Below are 25,230 nucleotides of genomic sequence, written 5' to 3' on the forward strand. Positions count from 1 at the left end.
ACTGACAAGCCCCTGGAATTACTACCCTCAAAAACCCAAGGAGGATTTGAAAGCTTCTATTTAATTCTCTTTAAAGAAAAAGTTTTTGAACAGGCGTAGCTGCCCAAGCAAGACCAGAGCCTGGGCAGTCCCCATGGCTCTAATGCCAAATCTCTCCAAATGGCCAAGTGGTCGATTGGCTTTCTTCTTTCTCCAAATCAGCCTCTCTTGCTTTGCCCAGAATACTACTACACATGGAGAAAAAAACTGGGATGAAAGATACTCTCTCGCAATGTCACTCAGCATCACCAGCTCAGTTGCTGACCCTCCCAAAACTTAGCTTACACTGAGCGGTTTTGTGAAATGAAGTAAAAAATACTACAATGTCCAAAGTAGGCAACCCTTGAGGAAAAAACATAACCATAGGGTAGAACAATAGAGAACAGAACAGGAACCGGAGGAAAGAACTTGAGAGAAAGCAAAACTCAGGACTTTTTGTGGGACAAAAACTATAAAAGGCTTAAATCAAGTAAGGAGAATAAACTGCTTGCAAACCTCCATCAATCAAGTTATGTCTCTTCCTCTTCTCTCTCTTCTCTGTCACTTAGAACAGGGAGGCAGCATCACAAGCAAGGTATGGAGCATTTACGGAAGTTGCCCCCAAACCTTCCAGTGCCTACCATCTACTCTTGGGGATGCCTTGCCCCTCCCCTCCTCCCTCTGCTCCTACTTTTCCACCTGCCCCTGTGAGCAGACCTTTTGCTTCTTGGTTTCCTCCTGCCCAGCTTCTCTCTGAGCTCCCCTTTTGGTGCTAATCTCTCCTGTTATTTCAACTGCTGTCTCCATGCTGAAGCCTCCCACATCTTAACCCTGTGTCTGAGCTCCAGGCCACCACTTCTGGCTGTCTCTGGCCAAGGGAACTGACTATCCATTCACTGCCTCAAATGGAACCCCATCTTAAAGCCCTGGCCCCCTCCTGCCATCAGGTCCTCCTGCAGGTCTTTCCCCCACAAGCAGTCATGACCACCTACAGAGTTTTTCCTGTTTCTCTTGAATTCAAGGGTGTCTTCCCAGTGTCCTCAGGAAACCAGCCCCTCACTGCTCACAAAGTGCACTCCTGGAAAGCACTCAAACAGCCTCAGTCTCCCCCACTCCAGAGTATCCTATATGCTGTTGTTGTTTAGTCACTAAGTCCCGACTGACTCTTTGGGACCCCATGGACTGTATAGCCCACCAGGTTCCTCTGTCCATGGGACTTCCCAGGCAAGAATACTGGAGTGGGTTGCCAATTCCTCTTCCAGGAGATCTTCCCGACCCAGGGATCGAACCCATGTCTTTTGCACTGGCAGGTGGATTCATTACCACTGAGCCAGCTGGGAAGCTCCATCCTATATATACTGTACTACCACGTTAATCGTTTAACTACTTCAATCTGGCCAAAAATCTTTCACGGCTCCCTGTTATCCTCAGGTTAAAGTTAAACCCTGCTCTTCAAAGCCTCCAAAACCAGGCCCCAAAGCTCCCCTCCAGCCATACTACTCACTACTCCTTTACACAAATCCTGCACCCTAGCCAGCCAAACTTGTCTGCTCTGAACCACTCAAACCTACAATGACATTCCCCATCCCTGAGTATGTCTTTCCTCATACCACTCCCCTGGCCCCAAGTTCCCTTCTGTCATTTAATACAGCCATTGGTTAAGTCCCATTTCAAACTCCAAGTCACCCAGGAAGTTCTCCTGATTTAACAAAAAAGCTCCTGCTTTCCTCTGATTTCCTATCAATAACCTTGACAGTTGATGGCACTCACACTGCATGTATTCTGGAATAAGCTGCTGAGTACATGAATTGTTTTCCCAACTGGAATATAAACCCCTGGATAGTAAAAACTGTCTCTTGTGCTTCGTGTTCCTCATGTATCTTTGCACATGGCAGTATTCTTGATACATCTACAAGGTGGACACTCAGTGATATATGCATTACATAGAGAAACAGTTCCAAGTTTACACTTCTTAAAAAATATTTATTTTAAATGGAGGCTAATTACTTTACAATATTGTGGTGTTTTTTGCCATACATCAACATGAATCAGTCATGGGTGTACATGTATCCCACCATCCTGAACCCCGCTCCCACTTCCCTCCCCACCCCATCCCTCTGGGTTGTCCCAGAAGCACCCTGCTTCATGCATTGAATTTGCACTGGTCATCTATTTTACATATGGTAATATACATGCTTCAATGCTATTCTCTCATATCCAAAAGTCTGTTCTTTACATTTATGTCTCTCTTGCTGTCTTGTATATAGGGTCATCATTACCATCTTTCTAAATTCCATATATATATGTTGAAAGTGAAAGTGGAAGTCACTCAGTCGTGTCCAACTCTTTGGGACCCCATGGACTATACAGTCCATGGAATACTGGGCCAGAATACTGGAGTGCGTAGCCATTCCCTTCTCCAGGGGATCTTCTCAACCCAGGGATCAAACCCAGGTCTCCCACATTGCAGGTGTATTCTTTACCAGCTGAGTCACCAGGGAAGCCCCATATATATTATACTTTTTTTTTTTTTTTTAATATTCAGTTTCTAAACATTTCTTTTCCCACAAAAGATCCCAGGTATGAAACCATGTTTAATGCTGCAAAAGTAAATGTAAGGAAGGACATTTCCAGGGAGATGGAAATATTCTAAACTGACTGTGGTTGCACAAAACTCTATTAATTTGCTAAAACTCATGGAACTGTACACTTAAAATGGGTGAACTTTATGTATGTAAATTATATTTCAATAAAACTGTTTAAAATAATAAATAAATACAGGCCCATGCATCCTTAATTTAAGTAACTGTGTAAGGGGAAAACGAAGGATTCTCTCTACTGTTACCTGATGCTGAAACAGACATTTAAATGCAATTTATGTTTTTTCTGGGCTTCCCTGGTGACTCAGATGGTAAAGAATCCACTTGTTTTTTGCTAATAGCTTATTATTAAAAAAAAAAAACTTAAATGCAAAAAAATAAAAAGAAAGTAAATGTTAGCAGAAATCTACCACATAAGAAATAACTGAAAAGATAGTCAAATAATTATCATACTACTTTGTGACCTTTTTTCATTCAACACTATGACATCTTTGGGAGTCAAGAAATATATTCATCTATATCATCCTTTTAATGGCTATATGTATTCTATTGGGTTAATGTACCATAAAATATTCAACCTTACGTTTATTAATAGATGTTTATGTGTTCTTAATATAAATCTTTTTGTATACATCTTGCATACTTGTTTGATTATTGCCTTAGGATAAATTTCAAGAAGTGGAATTTATGTAAAAGTATCCACATTTTTATTTTGATACTGCCAAACTAATGTATTTTTTTTTTCTTTTTTTTTTTTTTGGCCACATCACATAGCACGTGCGACCGTAGTTTCCCGACCAGCAACTGAACCCACACCCCTGGCACTGGAGGTACAGAGTCTTAACTACTGGACTGCCAAGGAAATCCCCAAACTAATGCAATTTAAAACTAACTTTTCCTCTCCTTAGCCCTAGACCTGCCATTACCAGCCAGCAAGGAAGGATTATCTTGGCCACAAATCTCTAATAAGTGAAGAATCCTTTCAATAATCTTTATTTTTGTGCTAATTTTTTGTTTTTATTCTCAACTACAGCTTGCCCTGGATAGTAGGGAGATTCAAACTGGCCAGGGAAAGTAGAGTGCTTCAAACACTTTAACCCATGTGTCCCTCTTTCTCACCAAATGTTACAAATCTCACCTTCAGGCCCAGCCGACACTTCCCTTCTCTTGGGTCATTTACCACAGTACCCCAACTCCAGTCCCTCACCTGGTCTTCTCTCATTCGGGCCCAAGAAGAAAGGGGCCCAGGCTTGGCCAGGACAACTGATGCTATCATTGCAACAAAGCAAAAAATAACAGGAGAAGCCTTCTGCAGGAGTAGAGCCCTTGGGAGAAACGGAGACAGTGGGTCACATGCTCTCAGCTAGGCCCCTCTACAGCCCCAGCAGGCCACAGAGCAGTGAGTTCAGGGTGAGGAGCATGTGCTAAGCAATGGCTGAGTAAACCTGGACAGCGTCTTATATGCAAACCGTGCTTCTGAGATTCCATAGAGTTTTGATCAGGCACTACAGGACTCATCCAGGGCCAGACTCAAAATAATCTCTATCAAAATTCCCCAATCAACACAGAAAGGAGAGATGGCCACTCCTGGTGGCCTCAAGCAGAAAGAGGTCCATTTCACTTTACCTTGCAGGTCTCAGCTTTTCCTTCTCGCTCCGTTCAACCAACACACGTCACATGTGCAACAAGCCAAAGAAAGAAAGAGAAGCAACTCCCACTGGTGCACAGTGGCCTCTACTACTGGCAAAACTTGGAAAGCTTATCCTCCACATTGCCTTCCAGCCTCTCGTTGTGTCTTCCTGTCTAGCTCAGCTCCTAGAAAGAAGCCAGTATGAAGCTTCACACTTTGCTAGTATAATGCCCTGCCTATCCCCACCTCGAATACCACTGAAGCACCAAGAAGCAACACAGACATAAGTATCTCCATCCTTGAAGCCAAAAGTCACACCTCTCTAGATGGGACAGACTAAGCATGGAAAATCAAGAAAAGAACAAGGCCTTGGGATGCCATGTTCTGCTTCACCAAGCTTACCCCTGGTATTAAGAGGATCAGGGCCTTGGCCTTCATGCCTTCTCAGAGCAGGCCAGCTCCTGCCTTCAGTAGGTATGCTTTTTGGTGCTCCAGGACTGGTGTGCACACTGCCTAAAGTGCACCAGCTTTAGATAGGGCTGCTGCTTCCAGTATGCTGTGAAAATAAAAATATTAATACTCCACCATGACCACTATGACCATTGTTCGAGAAGCTGGATTATGGCTTTGCTGTCGGACGGTACAGAGGAGGAGACAGCAGTGCAGTTGAACTGGGCTAGAGACAAGTCTGAATATGATAATATGGAAAAGGTGTGGCGGAGGGAGGGAAATCACAACAAAATACGATTTATAGTTATTTTAATCTCCTAAAAGTTTCTCTCTCAATATTGAAATTCTCTTTTGCAAATTAAGGCCCTGCTGAAGATTCTGGATGTTATCACATCCCAACTGGCACCCCGCCTGCCCCTCCTATACTTTTTTGTACCCCATTCATGTTTTAAATTTGCATTGCAAACTATGAAAAAGGAAAGCTTCCACAGAAAGCAATTTCCTGGGCCAGCAGCTCTTGGACTAATATTCCCTTTGCAATTACCAGGGCTCCTGCATGTGTGTACTCTCCTCCTTCCTCCCACCAGCCCACCTCCTCCCCTTCCCTCCTCCCTCCCTTGCCAGCACTTTCTGCCTGAGCCAAGTCTATCTGACCAGCACCACAGACAGTGCCACAAGCTACCCCCTATGAAAATGCCCTGGCCAGACAGAGGAGCAAGAACCAGCTGGGAAAGGGGGCAAGGATCTTGGGTAGTCAGCTTAACAGAGCACCCCAGAAGCACAGGGGTGTCGTCTGTAGTACAAGGCTCATAACTTATATAAAACAGGAAATAAAGACCCTGCTCCCAAAAGTTCACAATCTGAAACTTCGAAAAAGTCCTGCTTAAGAAACTACTAGAGGCACAAGGATTAGCAGATATCCATTCCACACAACTGAGATCTTTTAGTATCAGTGTGAAGGAAGAGCAAAAATATTTGTTGACTTGCTGAGGTATAAGTGCACCCTTCATTGTTATCCAGTGTAGAAATTCAGCCCAGCAAAATTCAGAATCAGCACAGATCTTTTTGAAACATAGCATCTTTTTTTTTTTCTTTTTTTTTTTTTACCTCTTCAGTCACACTGCATGTCAAGTGAGATCTTAGTTCCCCAACCAGGGATCAAACCCCAACTCCCTGCAGTGGAAGCAGGGAAGCCCTAACCACTGCACCGCCAGGGAACTCCATGAATCATAGAATCTTTATAGCCAGTTTTCCACATCAATGCTGTCAACATATCTCACTGCTAGTGGTACACAGGGATGTCTATTCTCTTCTTGATGGTGTGAGGAAAATATTCCAGTTTTAAGTTCCAGGCTCCTAACCTCCCAAAGGGGGCTCTGATAATGAAGTTCATTCTAATAATGAAACTCAAGAGACTCACGGATGCTGGTAACTGTCATGGACAGCAGAATTCCTGTTCTTGGGTCTTAAGTCCATGACCAAGGACAGTCACATGGGACTATCCTGAACTCAGAGAGGGAAAGAAATACAACTGACTTTGTGGACTGCCACCTGGAAGTCCCAGGGACCAGGACTCTGGTAGATGGAAAAGTGATGGGGAGAAGACATCTTTTCAAAAACTTTGCTTTAAAATGAAAAGGAAAACAAGAAACTTAAGTCTTGACTCCAGATTTATGTACTGAAATCTGCCCCAAATGACCTGAGAGCCACCTATGAATAACTACAGAAGGATGGGGTAATCCTTCCACTTCTGACATGACCCCCCAATATACAAAAACACATTATATTACTAATCCAGCCACAGTCCCATCATTGCCTTTTCCACTCAGGCCCAGTGCAAAGCCCACTCCACCCCCTAGTCTACTTACAAGAGTGAGCTCCATTGGCTCAAAAAACTAAAAGTGCAGATATTTCATGAAGATCCCTCTTTTGACTGATCTAAATGTTGCAGCTAACAGGTGGGGAAATCTTAAATATACGAATGTTATCATGATGAGACCACTGAAACGGATCACTGCTGTAAGTCAGACAAGGGCTAGAAGTTTCCGCCCTACCATCAGGTTCCTCTTTAGCCTTGACAGATCAAACTCAAGCCGAAGCAGGCTACAGAGATCAGTTCAGTCTCCGAGCCAAAGGTCTTCACAGTGAGGGACCAAAGCTGCCCTGGCTGGGCCTCTGCCGGCCCGTGTCCCAGATTAATCACCACCAGGAGGGGCCTGGACACTAGGCTGCAATCTGAGCCCAGCAGCACCTGCACAGGGGTCACCCTGGCACCTCCCTCATTCCCTCAGGCAAGACTCCAGGGCATGAAGGTATCCACCTGCTGACTACACTATCTGGAACAGGCAGGCCAGACACTTAGCCATCTTCAATTCCACAGGTAAGTCACAGGCAGTTCAAGTTAGTGCAAGAAGGAAGAGAGATGTAGAGACTCAAGGAGTGAAGTCAAGGCTCCAAGAGAAAGAAAATTCTCAGCCTCTGAAGACAAAGACTTCAATGCCCCTCTCACCACTATCTAGGGAGAATATTTAGTTCGAGACCAGTGGTGAGTGAACTAAGCCCTCAGAGGTTATGAAATAATGAGATGCTTCATATTTGGGGCACATTCCCATCATTTATAGACCAACAGGAGGGAGGGAGAACAGAACAGGGATTTCTTTTCAAAACACCCACAAATGCTACCAATATGCCCATGTGAAGGAAGCTTAGACATAAGTAAATTCACCCTGTGAGGGTGCAGGAGAGTTTCCTCTGAATGCCAAGACCTCACAGAACAGTTTCCTTAAATGATCTAAATGAGGACACTATTTCAAACACATGTTCACATACAGCTAGTGACTACGTGTGATGTATGTACACATGTCTGTTCATGCTAGAGCATACTTTTCAGGACCAATGGACCATATTATATATTCTCCTCAGAAGGCAATTTGCTTTATATTGTTGCTTCTTAAGTCTATTGGGGTAGGAGAAAGTATTCTTGAGACTCAAAAAAAAAAAAAATCAAAAGGAGGAAGAGAAGCCCAAAGATCTGTATCTTAGAAAGATCTGTCCCAGGCCCCAACTTGTGATATAAGGAGAGGCCACTCGGATGGATGCACCCTTTTCCACCTGTCTCATGCCCCAGGGAAGGAAGGGTGGGAGGGGTCCAAGTCAGATTGAAGTGTGTGTCCCTTAAAAGAGCAGAGAAAAAGCACAGGTCAGATAAGAGGAGAAAGAGCTCCTACACAGTGCCTTCATTTGAAGAGAAACACCCACATCCTGACTGTTACACCTTGTACCTCCAGAGCTCCATCTCCAGGAATTCCCTTTGAACTCCTGGCTGCAACCCAGAGTTAGGATAGAGCAGTGGCTACAATTACAACTTGCTTGCAAGGGGGGCCGGGGCGGGGGAACCCTGCATTTGACAGGCCATGAAAGGACCCTGCCTGTAAAACAGACTGGAAAACAAACCCTTAATTTAAATGTTAATGAAAGTGCTGTGGGGACATCAGAGGGTTCCCGGCTACTCAGAGAACAGCAACACCAGCCCCAGGATTTATGGCTCCCCTTCCCCCTCCTGCCTCCCTCTCTGCCTCATCACCCACTGAAGTTTAAAGAGTTAAAAAAAAAAAAAAAAAACCAACTAATTTTAACATTAACTCCGTGCTTCCACTTTGGGATGTGATTGCTAAATTATCTGTCGGCAGAACACTGATCAAAGGTGGAAAAACAGAGGCACATTGCACTTGTAACCCAGAAAAGTCAGCCGCAGATAAGGAAGGAAAATTGCCATCTTTCTTCCTGATGCAGGAAGCAATAGCGGTACAGGTAGGGACTGGAGCTGGGAGGCGCAGGCAGTAGTAGTGGAGGAAGACTGATCCCTCCCAGGCGTTGTGCTCCCCATCTTAGACCTTGGCACACCATCTTTGCTAAGTTTGGTCTGTCTCTCCACCAGACTATGCTGTTGTTTCCCCAGGGTCTAGCATGCTATAATGCTTAAGAAGTATCTGGAGAGAGAAAGAGAGATCAGGACAGGAGGAGAGAGACAGCAACAGAGATAGAGCAGAGAAAGAAAGAATGGAAACGCTGAGACTGAGGGATGGAAATCTATCTGTGGCAGGAGCAGGGTCTCAGTGTACCAGCTCGTGCCCACAGCACCCCACTTTCTGCAGCAGCCTCCACTTCTAGCTGCAGTGTTTCATTTCAGTCAGTTCTTCACAACTGAGCCAACCTTCCAGGCCAGGGAAGGAGTAGCTCCCACAAATGGGGTCTCGGCCAGCCAGGGCTGGTTGGGTTGCTGGTCTCAAGCCAGCAGCTCAGCACATGAGTCTCTCTGTGCCCAATATGCCCTGGGTAGTGGCAGAAATCCAGGGTCATGAGGAAGTGAAACCCACCCCTGTGGCATTTCATCCATGCTACTGATGGATATGTCTGTCGGAGAGGCTTGGCTTAGCACAGGCAATGAACTCTAGGGTGGCGGGCACTGCCCTGAGATTCAGCAGGACCAGACTCCAATTCAGTTGTTTCCTTATGCCGATCTCTTTCCAATATTAGGTCATCTTAGTCTGGACCAGTGGGCCCACTGAGCATCATAGAGAGTTCCCGTCTTTCTCCAGACACCCTGCTACCCCTTCCAGCCATGCTAGGCTCTGGCCCGTCCACACTGTCTTTGTGTCCCCGACATTCTCATCCAGGGCACACTCGTAGGAGACTCCCCCCAGTATGCTCTTCAGTCTGGCAAAGGGGGACCCTGAGCCCCTCCTTGCTGACAGAAGGTGCCTTTTCCTGAGCAAGCCCCTGACCCTGGGAAGGGGGAAGAGACAGATCTTGAAAGCTGTGGGCCAAACCATCAGAATGATCAGCTACAGTGTGAAACACAACAAAGTCATCCATCAGTCTTTCTTCAGGTTATCAAGGTTAGGGATCCCCTTCGGGACCAGCTCTTTATCACCAACTAGCAAAAGCAAAACTCAGGGGCACAACATTTACTTTTGATTTGTCTTCCCCTAAAAGCACTGAGTGAGTTAGGAAGCCTAGGGCCAAAGGATTGTTGAGCCACTGGGAAGCAAAAGAATCTAAACTGAAAGTTGGCTGCCTTTTTTCCCAATCTTTCAAACCTCTCTGTCAGAGAAAACTCCAGATGCAATTACCTTTCACTAAAGAAGGGCGTATTTCAACAGGCTGGTGAATGTGTCTGCCACACACACAACACACAGTAAACCCTGTAGCCACTGGGAACAAACACTCGCTCTCCACAGAAATCCACCCCCTTACCGAACAGTACACAGTGACGGCTTTCCTTCCAGACTCTCCCTCACCTCTGGGAGAAATGAAGCAAGAAGGGGCAGCTCCTCCATCAAAAGCCCCCAGAGGCCACAACTCACTTTACAAATTTGAATCGGTACATTTCATGCAGACTTGGACTAATCCCCCCAAAAACAAACAGGCCACCACAGCGAGCAAAGTTACACAAAATTATATTGTATATTTAATAACACAGCTATGTCAAGTTTCTACGCCTATACCACTCATATGTTTCCCTAATGACAGAAACAAGAGAGAAGGGATTAAAACCCCAAGTGTCCTGGGAAGCCTTCCTGACCACACTCACTCACATGATAGCAAGAGTTGTTCGGAGATGGGGAAAGGATTCTGCTGAGCATCTCCGTTTTCTTGGAGGGCAATAACAAATATGGTGTCTGCAGAGGAAGGAGGAGCTGTGGGTGCCCGTCTCTTCCCCTCCTAGGCAAACAGGGCGATAGGGTTCCAGACTCATTTCACCACCAGGGCCCCTCCCAGTCAGCTTGCAAGAGCCCTGCACACTGAAGATCTATGTGCACTGGCATTCCTGGGATGGGGTGAGCATTCACAGCTACATGAGTGAGCTTAGCCTTGACTGCATACCGCCTTCCTCCCCTCCCCTTCTCTATCGCAACTCTAGCCTCCAGAAATGGAATATTCCCAGGTCCCCACTGAGCCTTTCAAGGCCACAGCTACTGTGCAAGATTCTGGTGGGTAAAAGCATTGCAGTGACCCAGAGGCCTGCCTCATGGCCCTCCCTGAGCACTACAGTATGTTGCAATAGTCTGGAGACCTGAGCCTCTTCAGCCCTATCCCACACTCACCCTTCCCTGAGCCTCAATTTCTCCATCTGCCAGGAAAGGGATGCCCCTCTCTGTTCCTCAACCAAGACACACTAGTTTCAGGCACTTAGTATTGTCAAGCAACCATCACAATTGTGCCCCCATCTTTCCCCACCATTGAGGAAGATCCTTGGGAGAGTCACCCCACAGCAAGTGTTCAATCTGTACATAGGGGACACAGAGGAAAGAGAGTGAGGAAAAGAGTGATGGAAAGTAAAGGGATGAAATGGAGTCTTCAACAGTTATTCATTTCCGTACTCTGAGTATTTACTAACTTTATTCAGCTAGAAATAATCTTTTAAGAGCAATATAATGTACTGTACATTTTCAAAACTCTGCCTTTCTGTGATACTCATGGAAAAGTGCTCAAAACTCCATGTGACCTCAGGAGATATATCCTGAGACCAGCTGGGCCCCACAATTACACCCAGACATGTGCCATTCCACCGCCAGCATCTCACTTCTGTTCCACCTCAACCTGTCCTCTTCACACTCATCACACAGCTCCAGACTGGGCCTCCTCTACTAGAAGAGGACTGCAACCTATAAGTCACAAATCCTAAAAACAGAGTCATTAGTGTTGGTGCAAGAAGATGTTATTAGATGTTGGTACAAGGAGGGCATATAGGAGGAAGAGGGAAAGGTCCTTGCCTACCACCTTGAAGCCTACTGGCTTTCCTTCTGTGTTTTTCGAATACCTAAACGTGGCTCTAAGCACATGACTGGTATTAAATGTCATCCTCCAAGAGTGTTTACAAATCAAGAACTCAAGCTCAAGGAAGGAAGGAGACGTTGACATTTGGACACGGGACAGAATACCTGCTTTCTCTCAACCATGAACACCTCAAATTAAGCCTAGGGCTTGAGGTTTCACATTTCATACTACAAGTTTCTAAGTACACACACAGGAAAAGAAGGCAGATAAGTCCCAGCAAAGATAAACATGATGAATAGCTCTGACAAGTTATTTTAAATAGAAGAAAGAGAATGAGATGTGCTGGGTTTCCCAAATGACCAGGTTCCTTCTCACTACATGAAGGAGCAGTGGGGGAATGAGTTGTTGTCAGGCCGGTGAGGAGTACCTACCCTGGAGGACAGCTGCTGCCCACCTGCTCACATGCTCCTCACAATGGGGTTCATGGACACAACACATGTGTGACACTGACGACCACACTCAACAGGAAAGGTGGCTGGGAGGGGAAAAGAAGGCAGCCATGGAGCGCAGGAACCCCACGGGGGAAAAGGAAAGAAAAGAGATTCTTGCTGAGTCCTCACCTTAAGAAGACTGCAAAAGAGCAGTGTGACTCCATGAGGGCCAGGAGAAGCCCGAGGGAAGGGTGAGACACAAGAGCAGTCAAAGCCGCTAAACAAATGCTTTACCAGGCAGGAGATATTCTGGCTGACACAAGACTCTAGCCCTTTAAGCTCTGTAGAGTATTTTCACATTCATTATTTCAGATCATCTTCACAATAACCTAGTAAGGATTATGAAAGAAATGGTATTAATATTTAACAGATGAGGAAACCATGGCTTCAAGCATTTACCCAAGGCCACTCTACCGGTGGCAAAGCAGAATTTCAGATTCCCAGAGCAGGCCCTCCACCTAGGAGGCAATGTCTTTCCAGATTGGGAAAATGTATGAGTTTACTGAAAGATTCAGATTCACTGACATAGTAAGAAGAAATGGATCTAATGCTAAGATGAAAAATCCCTATCCCAATATATTTTGGGGGTAAGACAAAAAGCAGCAGAGAGAATATCAACATATACTCTGGTCATTTAGTAAAACAACAATATCCCAAATGCAAACTACTTTTTAAAATAGTCCAAAACATCATTTGTGGACTTGGGGAAAAGTTCATCTCAACAGTGAGTGAAGGAATCATCCCGGGACAAGAAAGCATACCAAGAGGACAAGATGTAAGGACACCAAGAAAACTCTTAAGGAGAATGCAAGGAAAACATGAGACCTCGGTTTTGCCTATCAACAACTTGGCAAAGGGTCTGGCATAGAACACATGACTAATAAATGTTAGCTGCTGGTAGCAGTGGTGGTTATAAAGCAGAGCTAGTAATATTAAAAAGCTAGATCTTTCCTCAAATCCAGCTTCCAAGTTGTGGCCAAAAAAATCAAAAACAAAACCCAAAGTCAGTTTATTGTGATCAAAACTGCTTAGTGACAAAGGCAGACTCTGTCTTCAACCTCTCTTATCAACATCATCTTCAACAGCTACCACGCTCTATCCTGTTAACAGGTAACCTAACACACTCCAGAGGAGGTGGCAGGAGTAGAGGAATATGAAGATGGGGATACTGGGGATACTGTACATGTCTTTGGCCTAAATCCACGTGCAGGAAGCACACGGGCCATCTCCAGCCTGAAGAGCATCCCTCTACCACCAATCGCACCCCAGTCCACCCATTGACTGAAGCCAGCATAAGTCCTCAGGTAAGCACCAAGATGAAGTCACCAGCCCACCTGTCACTTCGCGCCCTTATACATATCCAGCCCACAGACACCCAAGCTTGGCTAACTGGCTTTAAAGCAGGCAGCGTTAGGAAGAAACTGAGGCGTGGCCAGAGCCCAACAGCTCCATTTTCCACCCTTGGCTCCCACACACTTAGGCCTCTCTACTCCCTGCTGCTCTTTCCTTCCCTTTTTCTGAGGATTGCTAGAATGATTTGTTCCAAACAGCGACAGGTTTATAGGTTAGCCGACACCTCCGCTCTGTGGAATTTTAATTAACTTCTCTCATCGTCAATATGCTAAGGAACAGGGTCTCCATGCTCTGAGGTCAGCAATGTGTTTCAGGTCCTGCTATATCAGCCGTCAAATTGAAGAATTAATGATGTGGCTAATCGGCTCTAATTCTTTAGGAAGAAAAAAAATTTGAAAGAGAGCTGTGGAAGGGGCAGGAGGAGGGGTGCAGCCTCCTTGGGGTGAGAAGAAAAAGGCTGAAGGGGGCTGAGCAAAGAGGGGGACCAACTCTCTCCTAAAACAAGTGACTGACTTAAAAATGACGCTGGAGGGTGTCAGCCCTACAGCTTTCCCATTGATCATTCGGTGGGGAGTGAAGGGTAAAGGAAGTGGGAGAAGACACCAGGCAAACACTCTGATAGAGCAGGTGCAGAGAGGGCATCCATGTACCCTGCTTGAGGAGGGGCTCTGCCTCGGTTTAAGAAAGCCTAGAAAGCAGAAGTCAGGATGCAAAGCTCACTTAGTCACAAATAAAACTAGAGAAACAGCAGTCAGGCCAAAGCGTAAGATAAAGCCACCATCAAAATCGGCACTTCTGCTACATTTGTCAATGAATCTACTCCACAAACATGACTTTGCACACACGCCCAAGTGGACATGGGCCCCAAGCCTCTCCTGATGATGCCCACCTGCTTTGTAAAATAAAAGCATTATTTCACAGGACAAAATCATACCCCAAAATATCTCCCTTACCTGAGCAATGGGCTGATAGCAATGGACCAGACTCGGTCTTCAGTCTGGATGGTGTGTAAGCACTGCCCCAGCCGGCCTGAGGCCAAAGGCCATACCTGGAAACAGGAGAGGAGATGCTCTTGTTGGCATTGCCTGGGATCGGGTTGGGGGGCTGGAAAGATGCACCAGGTAGAGTCCCTGTCCCAAGCGGGTATGGGAATGGAGAATCTTTCTGTCCTGCACACACAGAGCTCTGGGGAGCACAGAGGGGCCTCTCCAGCTTCTGCCTTACCTACCACCTGGAGAGACGTCAGCTCTGAATCCTAACCACCCTCTCACTTCCACCTGAGAACCCTTGAGCAGCAGCCAGTTTTATACTAGGGAATCAGTATCACGTTCCTTAACTGGGATCCGACTGAGAAGCTATTAGTAGGGGAGGCTCACCTCTCTCAGTAACCTCCCTGTGTTTCTGGGTTTTCCTTTTCCTATCTGTCACCAAGATTTTACTTTGGAGAGGTAGGTAGAGGGAAGAAGATCAAGGCCCAGTATGAGAGAACAGAGACAGAATTAGAGTAGAATTAGAGAGACAGGAGTAAAAGAGAAAGATCCAAGGGAAGGAAGAATGGAAGAAGAGGACTTCAAAGTGGGAAGGTGTGTGTTGTTGTTTGTTTGTTGGTAATACCCAGAATCCAGTGCTATTCATGTCAGCAGGGAATTTAGCACCTAGTGTCACCAAAAGTAGCAAAAAAGCTTAACTCTTTTAAGCTTCCATATCTCCTACAGGTTAAAAATATTGCTTGGAGCACATTATCTGGTCCCTATCAGTCAGGAATGTACATTAGCAGCCACTCTGGGCTTAACTCTAATCAACACTCACAGAGCCCTCTCAGCGGTCAGTGCATTTAGAAATCTCCCATTAAGCACAAGGCCCCCTCACTGCACCCTACCCTAGATGACACACACAGGGGACTAAGCCTCTAACCAAACAGAGAGGAAACCTCAGATGTACATGGCTGTCCCCAGACAGCAACCGAGGAGGGATCCTGAGGCAGCCAGATGGATCAGTGACCTCTCAAGGTCCCTGTGGTGCTATAAGGGGAACACACGAAAGTCAGTCAGGACCTTAGATGGAAGAACTCTCAGGAAACATTCCTTGAGTTTAAGGGGTAGGTGATGGAGTGGGGGTGGTCCTGACTTCTTAGGATCACATATCTCTTCTCTAAAAAGGAGAAAGTGTTTCTTAGGTTTTGTGTGTCTATGATAGGGGGAGGAGGGTGTGAGTTACTTTTCCCAACATAGGGAAAAGAAAATAAATTTAATAAGAAGATACTGAATGAAGAAGGGCAGAAAACAAAGGTCAATTCCACAACTTTTCCTGGAATGCCATGATTTTGGCTCATTCTTTTGGATCAGGTCACTTTGGTAGTAACTAGATGCATTTAATGTCCTCTTTCAGATGGGCTCAGCTTGGAAGAGAAGTTTGCCTCTTCCCTGATGCAAACTACTGAGGAGACAGGTTCTTGTTGGGGATGGGTGGGGAGACACTAAAGACTGTGATTACAAAATCTATGAGTACAGCTCAAGGCCAGAATTCACTAGCGTCCTTCACTGAACAGGCTGATGGATCCCACTGTGAAAAATCACAAAACAAAGTTCCTGGTTCCCAGGAGTGGCTTCAGAAGCATGCTGCAATTTCTCAAGCACAATACAGGGAAAGTGGCCCTCTTGACCTGCACGAGAAGCACACCATCCACTAAAACATGAGTATGCTGATCACATCTTAACCTTCAGTGGTCAAATCCAAACAGACTCATCCCTGGAGAAGATATAACTCAGTGGAAGTAGATATATATACAGACCTTTTATAAAACAACTGGCAATATGTATAAACACCCTTAAAATGAACAAAGCCTTGAAACCGGTAATTCTTATGCTGAGACTATCCTAGGAAAATAATCCTAAAATGAAGAAAAACCTAAATGATAAAAATATTCCCTGCAGCTGCATTAGCAGGAAGAGCACATAAGGGCTTTAGAATTAGACAAATCTGGGTTTGAACTCTAGTTGCTACTTATGTATCTCTGATGTTAGGAATATTTTATAACTTCTTAGCCTCAGTTTTCTCATGTATAAAATGGGAGGTAATGCCTATCTCTTAGGGTTGCAGTGTGGAAAAGTGAAGGTAAGTGTAAAGCACCTAGCACAGGAGCACAGTATTTGGCAGGCATTAGGCATCAATAATGGTGGTTCTTATTGCTATAGGAAAAGCTAGATATAAATATCCAATAAGAAAAATAATAACTAAATTATAAGTTCCATTGTGAAGCCATTAAAGATGACCAATAATTTATAATAATAATAGAAAACCTAAAAAAATAGACCCAGCAGGGTATATTGGACACATAAGATACACTATGTCAAAGTCGCTCAATCGTGCCCACCTCTTTGCAACCCCATGGACTATACATTCCATGGAATTCTCCAGGCCAGAATACTGGAGTGGACAGCCTTTCCCTTCTCCAGGAGATCTTCCTAATCCAGGGATCAAACCCAGGTCTCCCGCATTGCAGGCGGATTTTTTACCAACCCAGCTATCAGGGAAGGAGTGCAAAACAAACTACAATGAGGTTTCACCTCACGCCAGTCAGAATGGCCATCATCAAAAAATCTACAAACAATAAACGCTAGAGAGGGTGTGGAGAAAAGGGAACCCTCCTACACTATTGGTAAGAATGTAAGTTAGTTCAGCCACCGTGGAGAACAGTAGGGAGGTTTCATAAAAAAACTAAAAATGGACCTATCATATGATCTAGCAATCCCACTATGGCACAGATCCAGAGAAAACCATAATTTGAAGAGATATATGTATCCCAATGTTCACTGTACACTATTCACAATAGGCAAGACATAGAAGCAACATAAATATCCACCGACAGAGGAAGGGATAAAGTGGTACATTCATACAATGGAATATTACTCAGTCATAATACAGAAAGAAATAATGCCATTTGCAGCAACATGGATGGACCTGGATACTGTCATACTAAGTGAAGTAAGTCAGACAGAGAAAAGACAAATATCATAAGATAATACTTGTATGTACAATCTAAAAAATGGTACAAATGAACCCATTTACAAAACAGAAATAGTGTCACAGACATAGAAAACAAACTAATGGTTACCAAGGGGGATGTGGGTGGAAGGTGGAATTGACACATACACACTACTATATGAAAAACAGACACCTAATAAAGATCCACCACATATATAGTGCAGGGAACTCTACTCAGTGCTTTGTAATGACCTATATGAGAACAGAATCTAAAAAAAGGGGGATATAAATATACGTACAACTGATTCACTTTGCTGTACAGCAGAAACTAACATGACATTGTAAATCAACTCTACTCCAATAATAATTAATTTAAAAATAGATATATTATGACCATAACTATGTGGGGGAAAATTACACTAAAGAATAAAATGATAAAATGAATAAATGTAAAGGGCTTATTAGCACAGTGCCTGTACATTCTATGTTATTATAAAATAAAAAAAAAGCAAACGTATGCACTGAAAAATACCTAAAAGATGAAAAAAAAAAAAAAAACAGTTCAAATGTTCCCTCCTTCATAAAATCTCCCTTCCAAGTCAGATGTAAACCCTCTAAACTCGAAATTTTCTGGCCCTTTCCCTAGAGCCTTACAACTTCATAAACCTGGCCACTTCCAACCAGCTTCATAGCCAGTGCATGCAGTCTCAGTTCCCCTTAAAGAAAGACTATCTTCTTCCCCTTTGAAGCCTCACATAGAGTAGGCACTTATCAGAATGAAAAAAAAAAAGGGAAAAAATGAACAAATGATCAGCCTTGGCCCAGACCCAGCAAGAATGTAAGCTACCATTCTATCACATCTCAGGATGGAGCCAGTCTCACTAAAGTCAGTCCAGAGAGGCAATCCAAGCTAAGTCACAGTAATTCTGAAACTTGGGTCAGGGTCAGGGGTCTATAGATGTTTACAGATGAACATGACTAAGTTCTTATATAGGTTCAGGTTTTAGAAACCTGTAGAAGCAGCTGGAGAATTACAGATGCCACCAAAAAGAAATGGAGAGTCAGTTATAAAAGGCTAACTGTGGGTAATGAAAATGGTCCAGAAGATGAAGGTGGGTAAATGCAAAGAAAACAATATAAGGAGGGGACAGGAGGAGTATATTGAAAGTCAGAAAAGATGAGCTGGCCTGGAGGTCACTGGGAAGCCCCAAAATAGCTGACTAGCTTCCTGGAGTTGAACCAAGGGAAGAATTCTGTCACTGACTAAAAAGAAATCTTCAAAAGGAATAGGAATGTACTATAGTGACAATTTGAGAATTAGAGAGTACTGATTTTAATGCTTAAAAACTCTAAAACAATAAATAGTTGTACTTAAAACATGAAACTAACCCAATATTCCAATAATTGCTGTCAATCTTCAACTATAATCAGTCTATACCATGAATTGCTACATATGGTCATAAAGCGTAGTTGTATACTGCTCTGGGAGGCAGACTACAGAGAAATGAATGGAAAAAAGAGATACCATTGAAGGTTTCACAGAGAGACTTGAAGCCATGACAATACAATGCTAGAATGAGACAAGAATATCTAGGTCACACATGTACAAAAGGTGTCTAAGGAAATTGTCTTCTGAGAAGTATAGCAAAATTAAGGCTATTCTTTTTGCAAGGAATGGTACAAAGATGGTGACCAATCAGAATGTGAAATAAGTATGGGGAGGAGGATTCGGATAAAAGAAATTCAGTTTCCATGTTGGGTTGAAAGATTTTCTGAATTTTTCTCAGGTTCCCTGTGCTGATGTGCACATTTCTCTGACAGAATACAAAGTGTAAGAAAAAAATTAGCAAAGGAGGAGAAACTTCCACAAATAGAAAGGAACATTATTTAGTCCTTTTTACATAAATTAGCAACGTTTTTACATGAAGGTATAATCAATAAAGAGAACATGAGTCAGAAAAGTTAGTAAAGACTGCAACTTCTCTCTCCTGAGTCCTCTGCCCCATGTGTCTTAGAGCCCCATTAGCTGACATGGATAAGCATTTTGCTCCTGTTAGCAATGTGGAGTCTCCAGATGCTGGGAAACACACAAGCACAAACCTATCAAGCTTCCTGTACCATCAACTTAATTGTCAGCAAAGTTCCCACAGCAGCCCCAAAGGACCAGGCATATGTGAGCCCTGGCAAGGGCCACGGGACACAGAGATGGAGAAAGTTCTTCTCTGTCTCTCATGTGGAAGCCTATTTAACCCAGACATAAAGGAGCTGAGTCCATAAAGCAGGGGTCAGGCTACTTATCAGTCTCATTCTGTTGGGCCTTGGCAGATGTCTGAGTTTAGACCAGGCAACTTGGCAATGACACAACAAACAATGCCCTCCTCTCATTGTCTTTCCACTGCTTACTGACCACATCACTCTCCAGAGAAGCAGTAAAAATACATTTTAATTATCAGCCCGATTCCTTATAAACAAGGTGGTAAAAAATTAACCTTCCCAAACAAAGAGTGAGCAAAAGGTAGGAGATTTTAAAATAAAATATTGGGGTTAGAACTCAACCCACAAACTTGAGGAAACTCAGCTCAGGGAGGAAAAGCTGGCCAGGCCCTCTGTTTTTGAGTTCACGCCACATTTCAAGTGAGTGGCAAACTTCCCAGCCACTGTCCACTCCTTTCCCAGGCCAGCTGGCAGGCACACAGCCTGGCATGGCAAGCTGCATGCCAGAGGCACATAAGTGAGTTCTTTATTGTGCCGTTCCCGTGCTGCCCCAACTCGATGCCCTCCGCCAATCCTGAAACTCAAGCTCCTATCCACCCCCTCCCTCCCCACTCCCTATAGACAGGAGGGAATAGCAGTATGTAAGGAGGAGATCTCACCTTGGCTGTCCTGTCTCTGGAGCCACTCACAATGATGCCCCCTTTGCAATCCACACAGTTTACTTCCTGTTCATGGGCCGAGTACTTGACAGTGAAGGTGCTATGAATCTTATGAATACCAATCTTCCCATCTCTAGGAGAGAAATAAGAAGCCAACTCCTGAGAGCCAATTACTTTCTCTGCAGGAAGAAAACAAGTCTATAGAAACAGCCCAAATCTCCAATGACTTCCAATTTGCTAAGCTTTAGGCAGTTCAGCCCAATAAGGTGCTGAGTTTCTAGATACCTTTACTTCTTCAGTACACTTGGGGCTGAAGAAAGCTGAGAGACAAAACAAATCTCCCCCTTGAGAGTATCAAAACCAGCTTCCCTTTTCATTAAAGGTTCTTCCTGTTTTCCTTTTCCAGCTTACCCTATTAAGTACCTGCTTTAAATGGAAAAAAAAATTACCCCTTCTTCTAGTCTCCCTACTCATCCTTTTGGAGTAGAGACAGAAAAATCAGAGGCAGGCAGAAGGTCTCTGAAGAATATTGAGGAGGAAGGAAGGAGAAGCCTGCAGCACTTACCCCCCTGCACTGATAATATGCGAGTTGGCCAGCACGAAGTGGCAAACATCCTCATCATGTCCAACAAAGACTCCCAGGGGCCTCCGGTTCAAGCTGGCACCATCTGGGCGGAACTGATAAGCCAAGATGAAATTAGCCTGGGATATGTACAGAGAATCACCCTCTAGCTGCATCCAGGGCATCTGACTGCAGAGATGAAAAACAAAATTTAAGAATCATCAAGATATAGCAGGAAAATTCAACTTCAGTCTTTAGAAAGACTGACCAATCCCCAACTTAGCATTACCTATAAGCCTAAGTCTATATCTCACTCCCCTCCTTCAAAACTGCTACCTACCCTTAGACTTCCCTAGAAAACTAGAGTGATTAAGCTTTGTGGTGACTCTATCTTCTTTATCACTATTTCCCTAGAAATATCTTATTTATCACTATTTCCCTAGAAAACTAAAGTGATTAAGTTTTGTGGTGACCCTATCTTCTTTTGGCTTCCCTTGTGGCTTAGCTGGTAAAGAATCCACCCACAATGCGGGAGACCTGGGTTTGATCCCTGGGTTGGGAAGATCCCCTAGAGAAGGGAAAGGCTACCCATTCCAGTATTCTGGCCTGGAGAATTCCATGGACTGTATAGTTCATGGGGTTGCAAAGAGTTGTACATGACTGAGCGACTTTCATTTACTTACTTACTTATCTTCTTTGGACTTTCCAAAAGAAAGTCAGAATAAAAGACCCATTTAAAGTCACTTTTAAAGGGAGAATGCTTAGGAGTTCCCTGGTAGTCCAGTGATTAGGACTCGGTACTTTCACTGCTAAGGCCCTAGGATTCAATCCCTGGTCAGGGAACTATCCCCCTAGCTACCCATGTGAAAGTGAAAGTGTTAGTTGATCAGTTGTGTTTGACTCTTTGTGATCCCCATGGACTGTAGCCTGCCAGGACCCTCTGTCTTTGGGATTCTCCAGGCTAGAATACTGGAGTGGGTAGCCATTTCCTTCTCCAGGGGATCTTCCCGACCCAGGGATTGAACCCAGGTCTCCTGCATTGCAGGAAGATTCTCTACTATCTAAGCCACCAGGAAGCCCAGCTACCCATGGTGCCTAAATAAATAAATAAATGGAGAATGTTTAAGACTTGAATTACTGGCTACCTATAGACTTCTTTTGAGTAGACAGAGCACTCCCCCCCCCCAAAAAAAGCAATAGTTAAAGGGTGGAAAAGAGCAAAAAGAAATCTTCCACTCAGATGAAATAGTTTTCTTTCATTCTGTGCCCTCACTGATCTGAAGATTAAGCGGTAAGTTTCAAGATTCCAAGACTCCCATACACACCTTTTCCCCAATAGATCAGATAGGGTGTGATAGAGAAAAGAGAAGAGTGAGCCCAGGGAAGCCCCATTCCCTTGCCCTACGAGAGCAAAGGGGCCATTTTTAAGTGAAAGGAATAAAGCCATTTAGGAAAGGATGCTAATGTACTGATTAAATACCTAGATCCTCTCAGAGGATCTGAGTTTCTGTACTAGAGGCTAAGTATGGCAATGGCAAAACATGGCTCCAGACCAGTGTACTACAGTGACTACAGTAGTACAGTGACCACAGAGAAATGACTGGCTCTCTCGGAAAGTTGATAAGAGAAATCCACAAGCAGTTAAAAGAATCTAACCACAATCTGGCAGGAGGAAGAAACATTTGAAGCCACAGACCAGTCCCAAGACATGGAGTAAGCATTAAAAACAAAGAGGACTCTGCCAGACACCATGCTCTCTGGTGGGGACTAAGCTTCTTTCCCAAGGTAGAGCCCCACAGCCTGTCCTACACCACAGCGGGGTCCTGGAGCTACCAGGTCCCAAGCAAAGCATAGGGGCAGATGATTCATCCCCATTTATAGAGACACCATCTCCCACTGCCAAGTCTGTCTGAGCAAACTGGGCTGTGTTTCTTCCCCAGACTCCTTAATACAAGCGTCATGGGAATGTACAAAAGTTCTGCAAATTGACTTGACGGACCATTAAATGCAGCTTGGACTTTGTAGCAACCAGTTTCTACACATGAGGTTTTAACAAGTGTGTGCATATATTATATGGAACATGTATAGTGTACAGATGCCTGCACTTTCATTCATTATGCACATTCTTCTTCAACATGCCCTTGCACAAGTTTGTGGCATACTCAAGTGGGCAACAAACAGAAGGGTTTGGAATTCATGTGTTTAGAGTCATCTGGTAAATAGCCATTTGCCCAGCACAAGAAACCAGGTTCATGCCAGGTGAACAGTGGAGAATCCCGGGGCAGCCTAGTAACCATTTTGTGTATTTATTTGCCACACTGCTTGAAACCAGCCCCAAAAGACATCAAGAACAAAATCTTGATAGAGAAATAAACTCTTCCTTCCAGTAATAAAAGGCAAATAGGAAGCAGAAAGTAAAGTCCTTTATCATACAAATTCATCTTTCTTCCCCTGAGTTTCTTTACCATCACTACCACCACATAATTCACAGGAACTCGTGTCAGTGAAAGCAGCAGAAGTTGGATACAAGCAAAACTGGACCCTTCGTCATCAAATGAAGAAGCCTGCCTGGCCCTATGAGCAGAGGTCCAGGTCAACTGGAATGTGGAATCATGCTGTTCCCTGTCCATTCCAACCAATCAACAAGGAGTACCTTTTGGTGAGTAATCAAATAATAACTGGAATAATTTGGCATCAGTGAGGTATAAAATCTGTGGCATTAGCAATGCCAAAGCCACTATTTAAATCTCCTGCCATTTTTTTCTAAGCTCTGCCACCTATAACATATATATCCAAACCTTCAGATCCTATTCAGCTTTTTAATAAAAGTAGGGGAGAGCACTACAGGAAGCCAAGAGGGAAGGTGTAACTCCCTAGAGTAGAACATTTTTTTTTTTAATTGTAAAACTAGATGAGGTGGAGTATTGGCTTCATTTCTTTCTTTTGATGAGGTGTATTAACAGAGGTTACTTCTGAGTGGTAGGATTTAGATGTTTATTTTCTTCTTTAACTTTTTCTATTTTTTTCAAATTTCTACAATAAACATTTATTATTTTTATAATCATAAAAATACAGGCTCTGTTAAATTAAAGTACATTTTTGGGAGGTAATCTTTTTTTAGATGTGAAAAAAAGTTGTCCTTCTGATGTCCCCTTCGAATCACCCCTGGCTCATCACCCAAGTCAGGCACATTTATACTCCAGCTCGAACTAGATTTTTCATTCCCAGTATGCTTTTATGTCCCAGGGAGCTTTAAAGGAGTCAAGAGGCTACTTACCTGCATCTCCACTTCAGCAGAATCCCCTCTCGGCAGCGCCCCAATCTCCAGTTCTGAGATACCTTCACTCGTTCCTTTACTGGTACACTGGCCATCCTGTGTCCAGACAGAGGAGATAATCCAGTCACTACAACTCACTGACAACCACAGAAAACTCCCTGGGCTTATGAGTCAGACCTCAGGAACATCCAGAAAATATCTGAATAGAAGTGAAGGGATTAGGAGAAATGAAAGGGGTAACTCCTCTCTCCACACTAGGGGTAACCAAGAAGAACAACCTGTGCTTTGCAGTGTCCATAGTGATGCCAAAGCAATCTAACAGAGCAAGGGTGACAAAGAGTACTGGTACCACTGGCTAGCCATGTGGAAAATATCCCTACCTCACACCATACAAAAAGATTAATTAAAAATAGATCACAGATTTAAACATAAAATCTAAAACTCTAAAGCTGTCAGAAGAAAAAAATATAAAAATAGCTCTGTGACTCAAAGTAGACAATAGTTTCTTAAGACACACAAAGCAATAATACAAAAGAAATATCCAACAAATTAGATTTTATCAAAATTAAAATTTTCTGCCCATCAAAATGAATACACAAGCCACAGTCTGGGAGAAAGTATTATCAAAATATATATTTGATTGAGAGGTTTATACCCCCCAAATATGAGGAAATCCTTCTTGTATATGTATCTATTTTGAAGTCTAACAAGATACTCTCCTACATTCTTGGTGAGAGATGACAATGGTACAGCCACTTTGAGAAAAGGTCTGGCAGTTTATTATTGATCTAAACATACACCTACTCTATGACCTAGCAATTGAGGCTTTCATAGGGGCTAAGACAGTAAAGAATCTGCCTGCAATGCAGGATGAGTGAGTGAGTGAGTGAAGTTGCTCAGTCGTGTCCGACTCTTTGCCACCTCATGGACTGTAGCCTACCAGGCTCCTCCATCCATGGGATTCTCCAGGCAAGAGTACTGGAGTGGGTTGCCATTTCCTTCTCCAGGGGATCTTCCCGACCCAGGGGTTGAACCCGGGTCTCCCGCATTGCAGGCAGATGCTTTAATCTCTGAGCCACTAGGGAAGCCCCAATGCAGGATACTCAGATTCAATCCCTGGGTCAGGAAGAGACCCTGGAGAAGGAAATGGCTACCCACTCTAGTATTCTTGCCTAGAGAATTCCACAGACAGTGGAGCCTGGCAGGCTACAG

The 25,230-nt window shown here is 44.0% G+C and overlaps 1 protein-coding gene across 3 annotated transcripts in view; it reads right to left on the reverse strand.

Moving 5' to 3' along the window:
• The window catches only part of FBXW4 (F-box and WD repeat domain containing 4), an 81,636-nt gene that overhangs the window by 40,085 nt on the left and 16,321 nt on the right, over positions 1-25,230 (reverse strand). For all 3 annotated transcript variants that reach the window (XM_065923170.1, XM_065923171.1, XM_065923173.1), the window contains exons 2-5: positions 24,019-24,114; positions 20,745-20,930; positions 20,180-20,312; positions 14,276-14,370 (exon numbers count right to left, since the gene is read on the reverse strand). In XM_065923170.1, the coding sequence (XP_065779242.1) occupies positions 14,276-14,370; positions 20,180-20,312; positions 20,745-20,930; positions 24,019-24,114 (510 nt within the window). The remainder of the gene's footprint in view (positions 1-14,275; positions 14,371-20,179; positions 20,313-20,744; positions 20,931-24,018; positions 24,115-25,230) is intronic.

This window comes from Muntiacus reevesi, chromosome 2, assembly GCF_963930625.1.
Source record: "Muntiacus reevesi chromosome 2, mMunRee1.1, whole genome shotgun sequence".
Taxonomy (NCBI): Eukaryota; Metazoa; Chordata; class Mammalia; order Artiodactyla; family Cervidae; genus Muntiacus; species Muntiacus reevesi.